The 21475-nt window shown below is 45.4% G+C and overlaps 1 protein-coding gene across 11 annotated transcripts in view; it reads left to right on the plus strand.

Annotated features, from left to right (window-relative positions):
• The window catches only part of Znf536 (zinc finger protein 536), a 453564-nt gene that overhangs the window by 256733 nt on the left and 175356 nt on the right, over positions 1 to 21475 (plus strand). For all 11 annotated transcript variants that reach the window (XM_036179480.1, XM_036179490.1, XM_036179517.1 and 8 more), the window contains one exon: positions 19091 to 19246. In XM_036179480.1, coding sequence (XP_036035373.1) covers positions 19091 to 19246 — 156 coding nt within the window. The remainder of the gene's footprint in view (positions 1 to 19090; positions 19247 to 21475) is intronic.

Raw genomic sequence — 21475 nt, forward strand, 5'->3', positions numbered from 1 at the left:
GCTCTACCCTCACCTTGACTTGCTGTTCAGTCTCTGAGTGCCTCAGTTTCTTCATCTGTGCAATGGGTTAGTGGTACTTTCTACTCTGCAGGGATTCTGCGACAATAGATTAAATCAAAGATAGAGAGCCAAGCATGGTGGGGCAAGCATGTGACAACTTAGGCTGAGGCAGAAGGTTCAAGGCCAACTTGAGCTGCAAAGTTAAGATTTTTGTAGGAAAACAAACAACAAAAGAATTCTCAGAATGGGACCCAGTCGAAAAGCATTCTAGGCTCAAAAATTTGTCCATAGAAACACTAGTGGTAGGAAGGGAAAGTTGGTTTTAGCAGCATGTCTGCTATGCCCTCAATCTCACTATAAGATTCACAGATCAGTCTAGAACATTCCAGATGCTCCTCTGATGTTCACTGTAGTGCTCCTGGACAGCCCCTCCATCAGAGGTGGACCATAACTTGTAGTAGATAATATCCCATCTATCTTGAATACTTCATTCCCATTGTTGGCTGAATGAATCTGCTCAAGAGTTACAGGAAGAGGGGGATGAAGCCCACTCTAGGGTGCAGACCCTGCAAGAAGCTGGGAGGCAGAAGGTCTAAAGGGTTTTTCAGTGTTTGGGTTAGATCTTTCTTGCTCCTTGAAGAGGCTTTATGAAGAGAGCCCTGGAGGAGATAACAGTGGTGTCTTTCACAAAGGAAAGGTCAGCCAACATGTGTTTATTGAGCGACTCTGTGGGCCAGCCTTTCGCTTGGCTTTTGTCGGTGATTATGAGATGGGCAGACCCACAGGGTCCTCTTGGTAAGTCAGCTGCAATCAAGCCACGTGATAAAAATTAGCGAGCAATGCAGAGCACCGTGGCAGTATGCAGAAATGTCAGAAAATGGTTCCTTGGGTACCAGGGAAGCCAGGTCAGGCTTTGTGCCAGCCACAGTGACAGGAGCCACACAGAAGGGCAAAGGGGAGGTGGTCAGATAACCTCAGCATGGAGCAGACAGGTGAAGGCAAGGTGTCACGAGTGAGGAAGATCCCTCAGGCCAGCATAGCAGGGAGGAAGCTTCTCCATCTACCCACTACCAAGTCCTGGGAAAAGGTCCTCGGACTTCCTGGTTCTCTGAGGGCAGCTTCTTCCTCTCTGATCAGTGTTCTTCTTCCCCAGGCCTCTTTGAAATATGACTAAGGTTCAGAGTGCGTGGTTAAGCGTCTCTGGATGCAATTTAGTACCGTAGCAGAATCAAGGGAGATCTGCTTTTACTTGAAAGGATGTTTCTTCCCCTCTTCCTCTGAGTACCTGACCCCACAATCATCACTGACTTTGAAATAATAAACCCATCGTAATTATGAGAATTAGTCTGGAGGCTTCTGCCTTGTTTGCTCAACTGAGGTTATTATGACTAGTTTTAGAAGGCAAATTCAGACAGATGCCTGTGGGCTGGGGGTGGCCAGGTAGTGAGTGTGGGGAAGGGGTCAGTGGGAGGAACCTGGAAGTTCCTGTTCCTGGACTGAGCTTTGGGAACTGGTCTCAGGAGAAGCTGGAGAGCATGACATCATGGGGTAGGAATGCTCCAAAGTTGCAGACATTTAGCACATTTAGCAGGGCAGGGCCTTTCTCAGTTTGATGGGAGTCCTACCTCCTATATATTATAGAGGTTCAATCAGAAGTCCTGGGATGGGAATGGACTTGGGCTGTGTCATTCAAGTACACATTCATCTCCCCGCCCATGTTCACTGTGTATTCAACCATCCTCACTCAGTCAGCCTTGTTATGTTTGGATGTGAAATGTCCCCCCAGGCTCATGTGTCCGGATACTTGGTCCCCAGCGGTGGCACTGTTTCTGGAGGCTGGGGAAACTTTGGGACCATGGTCCAGGGAGCATCAGTAGCTGAAAAAAGGTCCTGAAGAGGCTATCCTCTTGTGATTCTGGCCCAAGCTCTCTGCTCTCCTGAGCAGCCTGCACACTGCAAGCTCCCACAGCCCCCAAGTGCAGCAAGCCTCCCCACCATGATGAACTGTATTTCTTGAAGCTATGAACAAAAACAAAAGCTTTCCACCATCAAGTTGCTCATGTCAAGGATTTGTCACTGTGGCCAGAAAAGTGCCCACTCTGCCTGCTTCTTTCTGGAAACTTCTATAGGCCCATGACCAGGAATATCTGGCAACATCTCTATGGCCCAGGGTGGCTTTGAACCCACTGTACAAAGCCATATACAGTCACTGTTCCAGCTGTATGGTCCCCCTGTCCCTGGGCAGCAGGGTCCATCGCTTCCTCTTATAGGCAGAGGACAATATTGATGCAGCAGCCGGGGCAGCAGGTGGGGGAAGCAGAGTTCTTTGGAGGATAAGATTCAATATTCTTATAGGGTATTAAAGAAATGGAGCAGCTGTTAATGCAGAAGTCTTTCTTTGACTTAATTTATTATAATGTATGTGGCTACAATGTAGCTCATACTGCTGTTTTGGATCTGCGTTTTGATTCCCAAAATTGCAATCATGATAGGTGGATTATAACCGTGCTTTAACATACAGATGAGGAAATGTATTCTGGTGCAATTTTCCCCTAAGGAGAAGTCAGAGGATAAGGGGCAGGAGCTTTGTATAACCTCTTGGCGTTTAGTTGTCTCTCTTGGTTACGGGGCAGGAATTAGCATCACAGGGACCCATGGAGCTACTGTATGCATGTGTGGCACTGCTTTGAATGTCAGTCCAGAAGGGCTTCTTGAGGGACCAGAGAAACTGATTTTTGTCCATATTAAAGGAGTCACCAGTATCTAACTGAGCAAAGTTGTGTAGACTTGTCAAATTGTTTCACATTCAATAAATATTTATTCAGTGGTACCCTGGGCCATGAACCTTGCTAATGACCAGGGGTGCCCTAGTAAGTCACCAGGGTCAAAGAGGCACTGGGGAGTAGGTACTATGTGGTACCTCATTAGGGAGTAAGCTAGGAATGGAGGACACAGGTAGAAGGGTGGGAAAAGATATGAGAAGCCTGAAGGGTTTCAGGTTCCAGGCTGAGTGTGGCAAAGACACATCCCATCAGCATCCTACAGATGGGAGAGCTGAGCTTCCATCCTCACTCTGCCAGTGCATGCGGATACCCCCAAGAGCATATGTCTGCACAGACTTTATCCTCAGGCCCAGACACTCAGCAGAGGCACGGAGGCAGAACGAACTGCCTGATGTGCCTGCCTGGGGACAGCACCCACCCAGCCGATCATATACTGAAGTTCTGCTTGCCCAAAGCAAGCCACCTGCCTCAGGGGTGGGGCTCCCCAAAGCAGAATAGAATGGAAGCTGTCTGTGTGGATGTTGAGCTCTGACTGAGGAAGTGCCCTACCATGGGAGTTTGGGGCAGTCTGGGTGAGACTCCCCATGCCCTTTTTCCTCATTCTCTCCTCCCCTCTTCCTCCTCTTCCTCCCCAGTTCCTCAGGGCTGGACTCAGGCAGTCCAAACCCATTACTCTCTGAAGGAGAATTCAACCCGGGAGAAGTGGCTAGACAGGCCGAGGGCATAGGAGTAGGATCTGGGGCCACAGAGACTAGACATCCTGTGTCCTGTGTCACCTTCACAGCTAGGGAGAGCTGCTACAGGGACAGGACAGGCCATCTGCACTTAGGGTTGGATCTCACAGGATTAGGAAGGGCAGGTCCATGCAGTTGACTTTGGCCCTTCAAAAGAAAAAGCAGCCCCCCTAGATGTCACTATTGTAGAAGGGCCACCCTATGTTCCCCAGTATCACCTACCCATTGGCCTCTTAGTCACTATTTATGGGGCATCTCTTCTATCCCAGTATTTTTAGAGATGTGTGAATGGCTGCATTGGATTCTTTCCAATCTTTAAAGAACAGACATGTCAAGCAGGTCATTGGCCACATAAATATCCCTTAGCTAAAATCCAAAATCCAAAGTGTTCTAGAATCTGAAATTTTGAGCAGAGTACCAGTATTACCTGACCAACATGTGACAGCAAGTCAAAAAAGCAGCACATTACAAATATTGTATAATGCCTGGCAAGATGGCTGAGCAGGGAAAGATGCTTGCTACCATGACAGACCACCTGAGTTTAAGGTTTTGGACCCACACAATGGAAGGAGACAACCAATTTCCCAAAGTTGTTCTCTGACCTCTGTAGCATGAATCTTAAAAGGTCTTATTAAATAAACAAAAAACAAAAACCAAAAAACACGGAGCCAGATATTGGGGTGAATGCTGGAAGATCAGAGAAACAGAACAAGCCACATCCAACCTCACCTTGCCAACTTCTCAGCTGATCCTGTTTCCTCAAACTGGAAGCCTCTGAGTCCTCACCTAAATCGATCTCAGCTGAATTGTTGCTAAAAGCTTAAAAGCTTAACAAGCCTAGTTCCTCATGCCTTATATACCTTTCTGCTTCCTGCCATCACTTCCTGGGATTAAAGGCGTGAGTCACCATGCCTGGCAGTTTCCAGTGTGGCCTTGAAGTCACAGAGAGCAGGATGGATCTTTGCCTCCCAAGTTATAGGATTAAAGGCATGTGTGCCACCATTTTCTGGCCTCTATGTCTGTCTAGTGGCTGTTCTGTCCTCTGACCCCAGATAAGTTTATTAGGGTACACAATATATTGGGGGACACAATATCATCACAGACCTCTTCTGCATATACATGTTTACACACACAGACACCGACAGTGCTGCTGGTCCCGAGTATTTCAGATAAAGGATATTCAGGTTGTCACTCAGAAAGTTCTAGATGATTGAACTAACCCCACTTCATCTGGTCAGAGAATGTCTCTTCCAGCACAGGGCTCTTTGGGAATCTGGAGGTGGTGTGAAGGTTGGGGCCTGGGGCTGGTTTTGTATTTCAAGAAGGAAGATGGATGAAGTCCAGGAGGGAGAAATCCCCTACCAGGTCACTATGGGAGTTTAAGATGGCCCAGAGCAGAAGGGATGGGAAAGTAGGGTTAGCACCTTCATGGTTCTGCAGGCATCATGGACATTCTTTGGTCATTCTCCCCACTCCCACAGATAGCTCTGAAGCTCCTAATCAGTTATTTCTATTTAAGCTACATGCTTATCCATATTGAGATATGCTTCTCTGGGGCAGGGCATGGCTAGCCTTCTTAGGTATGGGCTCCCGGAATGCAAAAATAAAACCCACCATGTCTGGCACCCTGAGACTGATCACTATGTAATAAATGAGGCACTCAAGGGAAATGTTGAGAGGCAGCTTCAACCTGCCCCAGCCATTGAGTAGAGAGCTAGGATGGTGAGGCCATCGCAGCCACAGCCTGTCCCTTTGCTCTGTCACCCACCCACTCAGGTTTTCCTTTTTCCACCCACTGCTCACCTATTCACTTCAGAAGAATGTTTGCAGGGCAGATGTCCCAGGAAGCTGTATGTCCTGGACCAGAGAACATGGGAATATGTGAAGACCTGTTAAGTTTCCTACCACTGGGAGCTGGGTGCCACCCAGCAACAGGAAAAGTACTTGTACTTTACAAACAGGTGAGGGGTGACCAGCTGGTGCATTCCTGTGTGAATCCATTACATAGACCATTACCTGCTGGTTTATCTGGCTTTGTCTGCATTGTGTTTTGGACCTTGTAGGTGGCAAAGGAGTTGAGAGTCCACCAGATGGCCTTTCCTCTAATGGTCTCACTTGATTCTCACATGGGACTGCAAAGCAGGTACCTCAGTTCCCATTCTTAGAGGCAGCGTTGGGGGCTGGTCAAAGTTAAGAAGCATTTATGAATAGCTCAGAAGCAGCAGTGCCAGGGGGGAGCCCAGATCCAGCTGTGGCAGAGCCTCTGGCTTTGCAGGGTTGTGGAAAGAAAGCAGATTCCCTTGCCATAAGCATCAGCACCCAACCATCCAATTCTACACAAGCTAGCGGATGTTCACCATGCAGTTTGCTCAGATCACAGAGAGTGTGAGTATAGCGCAGAGAGATAGCTCGTCTCACAGAGTCAAAAGGACCTCAGTGTGTTCAGCTGTTTGAGTTGAGTAGTCCCCTGAATCCCCTCCAGGTGGACAGGAAAGCTACTGCACATTGCTGTCTCTGGAGAGAGTTGGGCTGACCCTTGTACCTGGGGACTGTGTATCCTGCCACTGCCACTCACAGGGCTAGAAATGTGTCTTTAATAATTCACTGGTGTGTAGTTCTTTTATTTGTATCCACAGACAGGATATGCAGTTTTGGTCTTCTTACCTGAAGTGCTTCCCAGAATGCCAGGTCTAGAGCTGGTAGGCTCATTAACTCGTGTCTCTGTTCCCTCATGTATAGTATAGGCCAGCCTTGAGTGAGTGTCCACTCTGGGCTATGTGTGGGAGTGAGACTTCCAGCACAATTTGACATGCCAGATGTAGAGCTGGTATCAGAGAAGGGCCAAGTGTGAACTCTGTACTTGGGCCAAGAAACTAGTCAAGGAGTCACTCTGGGTGGGACTGGAACTGTCAGTCATTATGACTAGGGAAGGATGAGGGCTGATTTCTAGCTGAGAAAGGCCAGTTGTGGGGCTATGTCAGAGGAAAACAAGATTGTCAAGAACTACCAAGAACTGGGCCAGCAATATGGCTCAGTGAGTAAAGGGGATTGCCACACAAGCCTGGGGACCTGGGTTTGATCACAAGAATCTACATAAAATTGGAAGGAAAGATTGATCCCACAGAGTCATCTTCTGGAGTCCACATGTGGGTCCTGGCACATGCTACCACCACTAACAAAGAACTGCCAGAAATGGATTCACCCTCCTGACATGTGTTGCTTGAGGGAAGAAGGAAACCTGTAAAGCAAACATGGCAGTCACATTGGCTGAGATGTGCTGCCTTCTGAGTGGCCTTGGATATCAGCCTTCCCACAAGGGTTATTTGCAGGACACATGAGATGTCCACCATGTGTCTGCAAGTACCAAGATGGCAGACAGGGCCTGGGCTCCAAGTCAGAGCTGGGGGGGAAAGAGCTGACAGCTGAACCTCAAACCCAGGACCTTGAGCATGCAAGAGAAGATTTCTGCCAACACCCTGGGTAGATTTGTTGTTGTTGCTATTTATTTCTAATTTTTACATGCCAGCCAAAATATTTATCATTACATAGTATTAAAGAGATGGGCATTTATTCAAAACAATTTTATATCTTGATCTAGTGATGATATCTCTCTGATAAAGATTCTCAAATTAAGAGGGCTAGAGGTCCACAGAGCTCAAAGATGGCAGGAACTTCAGCGCTGGCAATTGACACTTGTTTTCTGCCACTGTTTACTCTTCAATAAAAAATGCATATTTACCATAGCAACCTCCTGGTCACGTGGTGCCCTGTCTTACTGCTACCCTCAAACAGAATAGCTTCTTAAAGAAACACACACACCCTAACAGGAATTCTTTTCAGATGCAAAAATGGGCTCTTTCTAAGGAAGCTTCTTCCCTGTCATTAATGCTAATAAACACATCATCTTTACAGATAGCATTTTTGTCCTGTATCTTAAATTTAGGACATTGATTACAGAAGTCTAAAGAAATTACTCTTGGAGAGGCTTTTGATGCTTCAAGGTTCTGCAAAGTATTTTAATATAATGTTAAATACACAAAGAGAGAGACACAGCCAGACACACAGACACAGTCAGACACACACACACACACACACACACACACACACACACACACACACACATCTATATACTAGATGCCAGCCGCTTGCCTCATCTGGAAGGGAGTTCAGCGTGGATTCTAATGACCTGCCGCTTCATCTGTGATTAAAGATTGTCATCTATGCGGAGCTCAATTGCAGCCTGAATTGTTTTTCCGCTGTTAACTTGGGAGAATTGCCGGGGTTTTAAGAGCTTTGCAAAAACCACTCCAACAGGGACTGCTCAGGAAACAAACACTGATCCCAGTTCTAGAGTCTGAATGTGTGCCATCCCATGAGTCAGGGCAGTGGCGGGAGACCTCAGGTCACCTGGAACTTCCTGCCTATAGCTCAACCTTCTGGTACCACTCATGTTAGGAGCCCCTGTTTGTGAGACCCTTCTGAGCTCTGTGATGAGTGCTGTCTCTCTGCTATCCTGTATAGGCCATTAGGTTATGAATTATCATGAGATAAGAACATGGAACCCTAGAAAGGCTAACTGGTTTGCTCAGGATTACACAGCTAAGAATTATTAGAACTTGGCTTTCCTGCTATTTTTGGTTTGGGCTTCTTTGAGACAGGCACTTGATGTGTGGCTAGGCTGGCCTTCAACTCTCTAAGTAGTCCAGGCTGGCCTTAGTCTTCCTGCCTCCGCCTGTTTTGTGGGTTGGGATTGCAGGCACTAGACCTGCCTGGCACTTGGTTTGACCTGAGGCCTTCTGTATTGTAAAACTCTCCATTGTGAACCTGTCCACACAGTACAACTGTAGAAGTTAAGCAGGGAAACCCCTAGAGAAGGGGCGACAAAAAAACAGTGCCTTCCTCACCTGTGTTCCCAGAAGATGCTGGGGCAGCCTCAGTATAGATCAGTTCAGGGGTTTGTTTTTATGTTTATTTGTTTGCTTAAGTTTTTTTTTTTTTTTTTCTTGTTTGCTTTTGTTTGGTGGGAGCAGGGTCTTGTTATGTAACCCAGGCATGCCTCCAACTTGTGATTCACCTCCGACCCCTCAAGTGCTGGGATTACAGTTATGTGCCACCATACTCAACTTGAGCCAAGTTTTTGGAAACCCCCTTTTCATCCCGATGTTCAACCAAGCCTGACATCTGCAAACCCCTGAACAGCACTGAGGTCAGAATCGGAGTGCCACCGTCTCTGTGATGGCAGAGTCCTGGGGCTGGCGCTGCACTGTTTTGCAGTGTGGGGCCGGGTCCTGGTGGGTTTTGTTGTTGTTTTTAAATTCCTTTCATCTACATGTAAGCCTGTATGAAAAACAAGAACATACTGTGAGCCTTTTATGCTTAATGGCTTTGGGGGAAAATCTGATTGTGAAGTGGTACAGGGCTCTGTGCCCCAAAGTGGCCTGAACACAGCAGAGGAGAACTGCCCAGACCCTATGCCCTGCCAACCAATCCAACCAAGGTGTGTACACGAGCCATTTCATAATTATCCATCATGACTGCCTCTGTGCTGCTCTAATAGATTATTTAAAATGGTGCGTGTGCCTCCCGAGCAACCTCGAGTCAGCCGCGAACTGTACATACATACAAGCTGGGAGAGGTAATTGCTTATCATGTATCTCTTTGTTCCAGACACTTTTATAAAAGACTATGTATTATGTATGGTGTGACCTTCAAATGTCAGGAATGTGTTGTGCAATAAACTGTCAATATTTGTGGTTATAAGGTACCAGATGACTTTTACAATAATTGGAACGGCTATATTAAAAGCTTGGATCACTCAGCTGGTTAAAGAGAAAGACACAGGCCAGCATTCACCAGGGACTCGCCTTCTGCCAACTATTAAATGGAAGATATTGCAAGGTGCTTACGATGTCTTCTTTGTTTAAGAAAGAATATGGCATGACAGGTCTCCAGGGGAGACCTCGTCTCTGAAGCAGCCTTCCTCCTTTCAGTAGGTGCAGGCCCCGGGAGGCAACTCAGCTCAAGTTACTGCCATTGACCAAATGGATCTTAGAAAGGATGGGTCCAGCTCGGCCACAGCTGCTTAGGGAAAGAATTCTGCCAGTGAGGGCTTCAACCTGCTCTCCACCCCACCCAAGGAGAAGAGGCTGTAAATTATCTTGAGGATCTTAAAAGCCATGTTTTTTTCCCCCCCTCCTAGGAAAATAAATTATATAGAATTCTTTGGGGAATTTACGGTGTGCTGAAAGTAGAGCTTCCTATAGTCCTTCCTTCCTTCCTTCCTTCCTTCCTTCCTTCCTTCCTTCCTTCCTCTCCTCCTTCTTTTGAGACAGGAATTCTCAAATTATAAAAAAGGAAAGTATCATAACTATTTTCAAGTGATTATAATAACGATCAGATCATAGATGGCTTTAAGAATCTGTATTTGTGATGTCTCAAGCCCTTCCCTGCTAGGATGCCCAAAGCAGCTTCTCTCTCATGAGTGCCAGTCTTAGCATTTGAATTCTAATTTCCTTATTTCCTGAACTTCCTAGATGAGTGTTCTACCATGGAACTACATACATCCCTAGCTCTCTTTTTATTTTTTATTTTGAGGCAGAATCTTTCCAACCTGTCCATGCTGGCTTTGACCTTGTTGTGGCTGTCCTGCCTCAGCTTCTGAATAGCTAGGATTACAGACATGGGCTACCTCCACTCATTTATAAAAGTATGTATTGAACACTAGCTATAAGCTGAGTCTTGACCATGTGCTGAGGGTATAATGCTGAATGACAGCGTCTGCTTCTGTTCCCAACCTGTTGGAGGGAAGGAATGGGCAGTAATGACTTTGATATCCAGGTCACGTGTCATCTGTTTCAGAAGTGGACTGGGTTCTGGAGGGCTAGACCAAAGAGTGGGGAAGGCAGGGACTTCTTCCACAACCTGATCAGAGGTAGCTCCCCTTGGAGGTGACTGGCGGGGGGGATGAAAGCCCAAAGAGAAGTGCCCTTGTGAATTCTGGAAAGGGAGCTCTAGGAAGAGCAGCAGCAGAAGAAAAGCTACAAGGATGGAGCCTGCCTTAGAGGGATGGACAAGAGAAAGGGAGGGGGAGGGGCTCCGGCAGTGTGGCAGGACTTCGGCAGAAGTTTGGAGATCTAGGAGAATTGGAGGTGAGTAGAAAGAGCAGCAAGCTACAGCCCCACCTCCACACGAAGCAGAAGCTTTCTTAGGAGATCACAGGTCCTATTATGGCCCATTAAGCAGTGCTTAAAACTTCCCACTGCTTTCCTAACCCAAAGTACCAAGTCCAAATTCCTCCAAACAGAAACATGGTTAGGTCTATCACAGCAATACCCCAGTCCCTGGTACCAACTTCTGTCTTAGTTAGGATTTCCTACTGCTATGAAAAGACATCATGACCACAGCAACTCTTACAAGGAAAGCATTTAATTGAGGGGGCTCACTTACAATTTCAGAGGTTCAGCCCATTATCATCATAGTGGAGAACATAGCAGCATGCAGGCTGAAGGAGCAGCTTAGTGTCCTACAGCTTGCCGGCAACAGGAATTGGAGTGAGACATTGGGCAGTATCCTGAGCATAGGAAATCTCAAAGCCTACCTCCACAGTAACACAGTTCCTCCAACAAGGCCATACCCTCTCTAACAAAGACACTTCTCCTAACAGTGCCATTCTCTGTGAGATTATGGGGAGGGGAGCAATTACATTCAAACTACCCCAGTGGGTATGCGGAACCCAAAGGATACTTCACACCTAATGAATGCATAGTTTCAGGTAAACTGACCCCTGACCCTGCCTGCTACTGCCCCAATCACAGTTCCCAATCTGGAGACTAATTACAGTTTGAATCTGGGATGTCCCATAAGTTCATACCTTGAATCCTTGTTCACAAACTGGTGACACTATTTTGGAAGGTGGACCTGACTACTGGAAATAGGTCACTAGGAAAGCAAGTCTTGGAAGGTTATAGTCTCACCACCTCACCCCTCACTCCTTCTGGCCCATGGTGAGGTGAGGAGTCTCCACAACACATTCCCACCAATAAGAATTACCACACTTCCCTGCTGTCATGTACTGAGACTCTCAGAAACCATGAGCCAAGAGACAAACAACTTTTGTCTCTCCAGTTGCTTCTGCTGGGTATTTTGGTCACAGACATCAAAGTAACTAATACGCTGCCCACAGCCTGTGGGAAGCTTTCAGAACCGCAGCAGGAGCCAGCAGCCCACGGATTACAGTGATGTTATCAATAGCAGCATCCGTGGATAAGAAAGGAGAGACCCCACGGGTGGCCCAGTCACAGCAGGTGGCAGGCAAGTCCCTCAGACTCCTTCTCTGACCATTAAGAAAGGACTGTGGGCTCGGTAAAACCAGAAACACGCCTGGTCCACAGTGCTTGATCTAAAGCTCAAGTGTGTCTTAAGGGAAATTAATCCATGTGTTGCTCATTCACTTTCACTGAATTTATCAAAATGTTGCATTAGAGAAGTGATTTGAAATCCTAGTATCTGGTATTTTGTTTCTTTAAAAAAGTGGCTTAGTCTTTTAATGACCTACTTCCCCAATTCCAAACTCTACTTTTCCAGCCAGCATCAAATTGAGCTATGCTCAGTTTTGAGTTTGGGTTGAAGGTGAGTGGTGGAGCCATGGAGAGGATCCTATTTCCTCACCTCATGGACTCTGGGGCTTACCTGGTGCCCCAAACCCAATAACCCAGTAGGAAGCTGGCTATTGGTAAAACAAACAAACAAACAGAAAACAAAAAACAAACAAATATAAAACTAAAACAAAACAACTTTTTATTTAAAAACTTGTTTTTGCCCATCCATATGAATGCTTAGCTGTTGAACATGACTATATATGGCCATCAGCAAGCTTTAATAAGACAAGAGAGACAGCAGGTTAATTCTGGTCCATCCCAAGAATTCTGTCTTTCAGGGGCTCACTTATTGTCATGTTACCACATGTATGAATATGCTAATTTTTATTTTCAGAAACAGAATACTTACTTTCCATCCTCAGAATCTTTACTACCATGATCATTGCTGATCAATATTTATTTATTAGATCTTATTTTATTTATATGTTTGAAGATTTATTTTGTTTTTTATTTTATATATTTATTATAATATTTATTTTATTATATTATGTGAATGTATGCCGTGTGTGTGTGTGTGTGTGTGTGTGTGTGTGTGTGTGTGTGTGTGTGTGTGTGTGTGTGTGTGTGTGTGTGTGTAGGCCTGAAGAGGGCATCCCTAGAGCTGGAGTTACAAGTGGGCATAAGCTGCCTGCTATAGGTGCTGGGAACTGAACTCTGCAAGAGCAATAAGCACCCTTAACAGCTGAGCCATCTCTCTAGTCTACATGATCATTGCTTTATTGGAGCTTGTTAACGCTAAAGCTTTCAGCATAAAGGAAAGTGTTGAGCTTTGAAGAGGAACTCTGCATTCCTTTGGACTTTCTCCAAGGTGTTATTTTTTTACCCCACAAAAGATCTGAAAGCCTCAGTGTATTTAGGCAAACACATTAAGAAGGATGTGACTTTTCAGTGACCCACTGAGTTGACTGCCCACACCTTTTGGTCTCTACATAGTTTTTTTCTCCCTTCTTTAAATAATGGGAGTTGTGTTTTTGAGATCTTTTTGCACATCTAGACTTTCAGAGTTAGCTGACAGGTCATCTCTGGGAATGGGGCTGAATGGGGGTTACACTAAATGGTCTGTGGAGTAGAACATGGCTTGGGTGCACAGGAAGCCCTGCTCCCACATGCACTGGCTGAGGAAACTATATTCATTGTGAGGACTTCCTTCCCATCATCATCACCTACATCATCATCATCACTACATATTTTTAAGCAATCTTTCTAAAATGTATTCATTTTATGTATTCATTCAGGCTTTCTGGTATTTACTGATGATACATGCACAATTCAAAAAGTCCTGCCCCCATTCTTTGATTTATAGGACTACTTCAAAAAATTGATATAAACCCAGAAGACTTTGGCCAATTCTCTCTCTCTCTTTTTAAAGTTTTTTTTTATATTTAATTAAAATATAATTACACCATTTTTCTAGTCCTTCCTCTTTTCCCTCCAATTGGTTCCCATGCCCCCATCCCTGTTCTGCTCCCTCTCAAATTTGTACTCTCTCTTTAACTATTATTGCTGTGTGTGTGCTGAGCCTGTTTAATGTTGCTCTTATGTGTATGTTTTTAGGACTGACCACTTGGTATTGGATAATTCAGGGGTTCATCCCTGGGAAAGACTAATTCTCCCTCTCTCTGCAAAAGACTAATTCTCCCTTTCTCTGCAGTCCTTAATTGTGTCTTTTCATCTAGGAGTGGAAGCTAGTGAAATTTCCCTCATTCATGTTGGCATGCCAACAAGCAGTTTTATTCATCTCTTGTTTAAGCAGCCTTAAACTCATAGGAGTTGCTTCCCTATCACAGCAGACTTCCTGTTCTTCTAGCTCTTACGTTCTTTCCGCCCTTCTTCCAAGATGTAGCCATAGTCAGTGCTTGACCATTTCTGTGCAGGTGACCTGCATTGTGGGTCTGCCATTTTAACTCTTGCATAGCAAGGTGCTGAGTTAGAGAAGGGGTAGGGTGCTTGGCACAGTACTACTTTGATGTCTCTTCTTCCTTCATTGACTGGAACCAGTCACCTGGTGTCAATATAGCACAAGGGAAGTTGGGAAATGTAGTCCATGAAGTACAGTACACCAAAGGAAGTAAATACATGTTGTTGTCCTTTACCAAGTTTCTCCCCTGCCCCCATATCTTTGAGATGTACCCCTAGTATCTTATTTTGTTCTAAGGTGAGGCCAGGGTGGGTGAATTGAGGCAGTGGGCAGAGATAACCTAGGGCAGACTTGGGGCTTCTCCAGTATCATAGCACCACAGGAAGTCAGAGTTGAAAGACCTGTTGGTCCAGTGCTCTTCACTCCTTCTACCCCCAGAGGAAGGAACCATGGCCAGAGGAGATGAAGGACTTGCCTAGGGACAGCCAGGCATTGAGCATACAGAACGAAAAGACTCCACCCACGCCCAACTCATCTCCTAGGAGCTGCTTGGACAAATTTATCAAGGGAGCTTAGTGTTTTAGGACAATCTATGGGAAAAATCTACCCCTAACCACAAAATCATCTTTAAGTAAAAAATTTAAATTCTAAACATATTATTTATGAATGAGGTTTAGAGTATCATGCACAAGGTGCCTATGAATGAAAAATCATGTCTGTTGTACAACCAGATAGCCAGACCTAGGGCTGATTTCAGATAGCCCTTCTTGTATCTGACTTGCCTATATTTAAAGTTGGAGGACTTGACTTCCCAAGTATTCATTTGCCTTGGATCTTTAGTACTGCAGTATGGTTCTGTTGACAAGGATGGCAAGATAGCCTGTGGTCTCCAGGTACAGGAGCAGCTTAGGTGGCTGACTTCACCCAACCATCAGAGGCTTAGAACAAGCAAATGGGAAGCAGGAGACATGGTTTCTGACCCTGAGAAGATGAAATTAGGAAGGTCTGTCACTTGATGGCTTTCCCCAAATAGCATATCACTGAAACACGACTTGAAATGACATGGTTCTCTCTCCTTGTGTTAACCAGTAAGTAACTTCCAGCTTACAGCAGAGGCTTTCAGACTTGTTTCTGAAATTCTGAGGTGGAAGCAACCATGGCTCTTGCTTCTCAGGAATGTTATTTGCAGCATCTATGCAAGGCATCACTTTGGAAAAGTTGGCCCTGTGTTATTCAGGAGCATGGGGAAATGATACAGAGTTCACAGGGCAAGTTTCTTGGTCACATGTCATCAGAATACACCCTGGATGGGATGAGCTGTTATGTCAGGGGGCAGTCAGGGCTGTCTGTCCTTGTCAGAGGATCACCAAGGGCCAGATGGCAAATTCAACCCTGTCCTCTTGACCACTTGGAGAAAGTGTTTTATAGGAGGGAAAAGAAAATGTGCATGTTTAAGGAGAGGGAAATAAAGGTTGAGGACCATTGAGATGGCTTAGTGGATCAAGGTACCTGTTGCAGAGGCTGACAGCCTTATTTTTGATACTGAGGGTCCACAACTTGGAAAGGAGAGACTAATTCATGCACATTACACTCTATCTGTCACAGGCATGTGCACTTGTGGGCATACAAACACTACAAAATAAATACACAAGTGTAATTTTTAAAAAGACTCTTTAAAATCTTGAACCATTTGACAGCTCACTAATCATTTGACAAGCAATCATGGAGGCAATTTTATTCTGCCTTTGGAGTGACAGCTTTCAGAGTCTGCAGCCACACCTTGGCTGCCCTTCATGTAATGATGATGGGGTATAGATGGTGGCTAGATGTGGCCCAGCAGGATGGCAGAGGGACATGGTGAGCACTTCTATACTCTGAGCAAAGTGGGCACCAGGAACCACATGTCTTCCAAAACTCTTGGTTCTTGGATTTGAATGCAGCTTCACTAGCTCCCACCTCAGGACTGGTTTGGACTGGATTCATCCACAAAGCCCCATGTGTATGCATTGGGCAGAGACTGCAGAACCATACCCAGACTTCCTTGTGCTTGGCTTCCCGCCTCTGTGGATACTTCCTGAGACCACCCACCATTCCCCTTCATTATGGCCTAGAGTTTGTTTTTTCAGAAGGATTAGTTTAAGAGTAAACACTATAGGCCTGCTGGCCCTCCCGGAGAAAACTGTTTCTGTGTAAAGTGAAAATTAAACTCTTAAATCTGCAAAGAAAGCTGTTTATCTTACAAATTTATTCCTTTTATTGGACCACACATATCCACGAGAGAAAGATAAAAGGGAAACAGATACAGGCCATCACTTAGAGTGACATATAGCCAGGCATAGGTCATCACAACTTCTGTAAAGCCTTCCAGAGTGGGGTGTCGCCTCTCCCCATATTTATCTAGAATGGTCTGAGCAAGTCCTCACCAGAAGCTCCAGTAGAAATGAGCCCTTCCTCACCATGAACACAGCTTCTATTCAACTGCCATGTTGTTCTTGCACACTGGGGCCTTGCTGGCAGAGGCTGCTGGGATGGATCGTGGGAAAGAGAACTTAAAGGGATTTGCCTTCAGAGGTCTGCACCTGCCTGACTCTAGCCTGGCATCAAGTCCTGTTTATGATTTTAAAAGGCCTCCAAACTTAAGTCAGGGCACTCTGGGCATCTTGCCTTGTCTCCAGAGTTTTAATCTGGCTCATTAAACTGACCCAAGGAAAAGTAAGTCTGGATGATTTGAGATGGGCAGATGTTATGGACTGGAAAAGGTGGGGGTACAGGGATGAGCACAGGGAGATGGCATTTGAGCTGTTCAAATCCAGTTGGACTGCATGAAGTGGTTCAGGCCTGTCATCCCAATACTCAGAAGTATTGTGAGTTCAATGCTAGATTAAGCTACATGGTGAGATTCTGTCTCAAAAGAAGAAAGAAAGAGAGACAGGGAGGAAGGAAGGAAAGAAGGAAGGAAAGAAGGAAGGAAGGAAGGAAGGAAGGAAGGAAGGAAGGAAGGAAGGAAGGAAGGAAGGAAGGAAGGGAGGGAAGAAAATAAAACATAGATTTGGAGAGATGGATCAATAGTTAAAAGCACATGCTGTTCTTGCAGAAGATCTGAGTTTGGTTCCCACCACCCATGTCAGGCTGCCCATAGCCTGTAACTCCAGATCCAGGACATCACTTGACCTCTTCTGATCTTCATGTGCAGAGGCCCCTATACAGACATCCCTAACACATATTATTAAAAAAATAAAAATAAGTCTGAAACAAAACAAAAAAGAAATTAAGACCTAGAGGTATGGTTATGTAGAGCCCAGGCTGCTTTCTCACCATAGCAAAAGGAAAACCCTGGGGAAGCTCAGCCTGCAGTTCATTGTGTGGGAGACATTGTGTGGGGCCTGTGTGACCCAGCTTTACCACACTATCTGAACTTTTCATCCTTATCCATAAGTCATCTTTGGGTGCTTCTCATGTTTGTTGGAAGGCCTATAAATCTGGTGTTCAGTGAGGTGACAGGCTTTGGGTGAGAGTTCTGGATATGGATAAGCCTAATCCTCCCATTTGTAAAAATTATGAGTTAAAAACCCTCTGAGTAATTGTACACTCCAAATGGGCCTTCCAACAGTGACAGGGAGAGTTGGGGAGAGTTGGATTAGGAGGAAGCCTTCAATGTACTTTTCTGGGGTGGTGATCTGCTCACATATGGTCCAAATGCAGAAAGGATGTTCCAAGCCAGGGCGCTTGCACAGTTGCCTGGAGCCAACATCCAAATAAGAATTAAGTGTGTTTGCCTTCATCTCGTTCATGGTCTATAAGTCTGTCCCTTTTGGCCATTAGCAGAGAACACCAGCAATGGATGTTGCAGAATAAAAGCAATTTGCATTTTCCATCGTTTCGAAGGTACAAATCTTATTTATTCTCAGCTCAGCAGAACTTACAGATCTGCTCATTATCTCAGAGGGTTCCCTTGTTATCATAGTGGGATTTACCACAAGGCCTGGAGGGTGGGTTGGAAGCCATGGCCAGGACCCTTCCAGCCTCAGGGGCTTGGGATTGGAGGCTGGGCTTCAGCTTCTGCTCTGTGAGGAGGCCTGAGGAGAGGCCAGAGATTTGGGAAGCAATGAGTCTAGAGAAGGTTCTCTTGCCTCCTCTCCTCAAAGGCATGTATGCTCAAGGCCTGCCCCACCCTGTAGATGTCAAGCCCTGGGTACTGCAATAACACACCCCAAAACACCAGATATTTTCAGTTTTATTTACTATTATGTCCTATCATTTCTGTGTAAAAGGCAGCCATATGTAAATTTTATTCCATTTTCTAATGGTTTGTGCTACATAACAAATAACAGCAAGATGGAAAATTTGTATTGATACTTTACGGAGGGACAAATGCAGTGCTCAGAGTTTATGGGCGTTGGGAAGCTGAGCTTCCGCACATGACTTTGAATGTGTCACTGTGTGTTTATCATAGGCTAATTGTGGAACTATATTTCAATTCTTTTTCTTCTTCCCTTCACTCAGTTCCACCAGTCAGGGATGGTTACAACTCTACAAGGAAGCAGCAATTGGTTTGGGATAATTTTCTTTCCTGTCCAGAAATAGCTGGGTGTCTGCTTGTCTCGGGAGTCAGCTGAGACGTTTCCTGATCCCCTTTGTGACTGGCTAAGCTGCAAATGTGATTTTGATCCTAGAGTGAACTTTTCAGCTAGCCTATATTACAAATTAATCAAATTCCACCAGTGCCCACATTTTTAAACTTTTAGAAAAAAAATATTTAATAGGAACTAAGCAAAAAGAAGAAATCAAACCAGCTGCTGACACAGCTGTTTCTCCTCTTGTTTAATTCAGTTCAATATAAAGGTACCATATGCTGCTTAAAATGATGATAGGAAAGATGAAATAATTTAAGAGAATAACAAGAAAATACATGAATTGTCAGCATTCTGTCAGATTCAAAGAATGAAATAGACAGGTGTAGTATTGACATGTTTAACTTTGTGTGGTGTTAGCAGTTTTGGTGCGAACAACTTCTGACATGTGCTGAAGTGATGTGAGAATGTTTCTTATCCACTGCAGACATTGGCGAGGAGGCCGGGAGAGCTGCCGGGGGCATCCAGCAGCAGGCGTTGCTTCGAGACAGGAACCTGGGCTCGGCCATGAAGGACTGCCCATACTGTGGGAAGACTTTCCGGACTTCCCATCACCTTAAGGTCCACCTGAGGATACACACAGGTAAGAGAGATCTAGGTGTGTCCAGTGTCAGGGGTACCACTTAGAGATGAAGCCCCAAGTCCACAGCTGTGTGAGTCACCAACACTGTGTACCACTTCATTGCAGTTTTCAAGCTGTTTAAAGAAAGAGCTTTATTCTGGCTTGTGGATTTAGTTCATGTTAAGATGGCTCTATTGCTTTCAGGCCAGTGGCAAAATAAATACAGGCCAACCACTCTAAAGAGAGTATCCAAATGACCAGACAGACAGGCTTCTGGCCCAGCCTTGGGGCAGAACAGGTAGAGTCATCCTACTTACATGGGGGTTAGGTTCACCATGGCATTGTCTCAAGAAAAACCTAGAGATGTTCTCAAGCAAACAGAGAGAAATGGCTGCAGGGCCACTCTGACATCCCTCTTGCCTAGATCACTAGTTTCTTGCAGTGAGGCCATCCTTTTAGATCTCTGCCTTTTCCCTCAGCAACTGTTCTTTTTAGCCTTTCTGCTAGTTGCTTGTGTATTGCTTGTGTATATATAAATCTATCTGAGTCATAGACACCTCCATTTTCTTTGATTTTTCTCCTGACACTTTATCTATTGGAGTATGAGCTGCTGCAGAAGATAGACAAATATGCCATCTATTTTAAAAAATAATTGTGTTCTATTTCCCACAGAATCAATAACCCTGCTCATGGACAGGCAGAAACAGCGAGTGTATATAAGTCTTATGTGTATCAAAAAATGAGGAGCTCACCCTCTTCAATTGGTTTCTTATCTGGTTCCCCAAAATCAGACACCACAAGAAACCCTGGATATAGGTGACTACTTCCTCACCAGTATCCCGGGCGTGGTGAGCATAGATAGTCACAGACCCACCAGCCTTGGAGTATGTCTCTTGGGAGTTGTCAAAGGTCACATGCTAGTTACTTTTCTCATTGCCAAAGCAGAATAAATATAAAGGAGGAGAGACTTGATTTGGCTCCTGGTTCAAAGGATACCCCCTCCAGAAGGGAAGTCACAATTAGCAGACAGCTCTGTCTGTGGCGGATGGGAAAGCTGGCTCCTACCTCAGCAGGCAGGAAACAGAGCGCCAGCCAGAAGCAGGTCCACTCCCATAGCAGCCAGCTAAGCCCTGTGTTCCAAAGGTTCTCCAACCTTCCAGAATAGTGCCATCAGCTGGGGACCAAGTGTTCAAACACATGATATTGTGTGGGACATTCACATACAAACCATAACATGGCGTTTTAAGACTGTGCAGTGAGTCCCACTGATCTCCCAAAAGGCTTTGCTGCAATCCCCACCTGCTTTATTCTCAACCCCATCCTTAGCATCATGTGCCCTCTGTCTCCTCCCTACCCCTGCAGTGCAGAATGCCTGTCCCTGCTGTAGGACCTTATCACAGCCACTGCCTCCACCTCAAATGTTCTCTGTCCACGTAGTCACCAGGGACATAGATACTTCATACCCCCTGCTTGATTTTTGGCATGAATGTAACCTGTTGTGAAAAAGCCTTATTTTGCTCCATTGTTCCTTACAGTGGGTATTGTTTCCCACCAAGCAGAACCTCAGACTTGTGAGGGTAAAACCATTTGTCCCATTTTTATTTCTGTAACCCAGTTCCTGAAAGAGTTCCTTATGCATTGGCAGGGGCGGGGGTACTGAAATTATTTTTCTTACATTCATTTATTCGTGTGTGTGTGTGTGTGTGTGTGTGTGTGTGTGTGTGTGTGCGTGTGTGTGTGTGCACACCACAGCATGCATGTGGAAGGAAGTCAGAGGACAACTGGGTGGAGTTGGTTCGATTCTCTATGTGGTTCCCAAGGATTGAACTTGGGTCCTCAGGCTTAGCCACAAATGCCTTGACTGGCTGAGCCATCTCCCCAATTATAGGGACACACTGAATTTGTGTGTGAGGCTGAATGACAGAGCAAATGCTGGAGAAGGGAAGTGACCCTTTTCTTGTTATCCCTGCTCTGTATAAGGTGACATAGGAGGGACAAGTCAATCCCTTGGCTAGGAGACATGAGAATCCATCAGACACCACAGCATGGCTACAAGCACTGCATTCCTGAGGACCAGCCTTTCCCTCAGAGGAGAGGGGCCTCTGAGCTCCGAACTCAGCATCTCTTGCTTCTTGTTCAACGTCCCTTCATTTTCTTGATTCACTTCTCTCCACAACTCACACTCCATCTGGCATACTCAAGCATTTGCATTCTGTAATTGTATCTATCATTGACTGTAGTATGAGTTCC

This window comes from Onychomys torridus, chromosome 1 (genome assembly GCF_903995425.1).
Source record: "Onychomys torridus chromosome 1, mOncTor1.1, whole genome shotgun sequence".
Classification (NCBI taxonomy): Eukaryota; Metazoa; Chordata; class Mammalia; order Rodentia; family Cricetidae; genus Onychomys; species Onychomys torridus.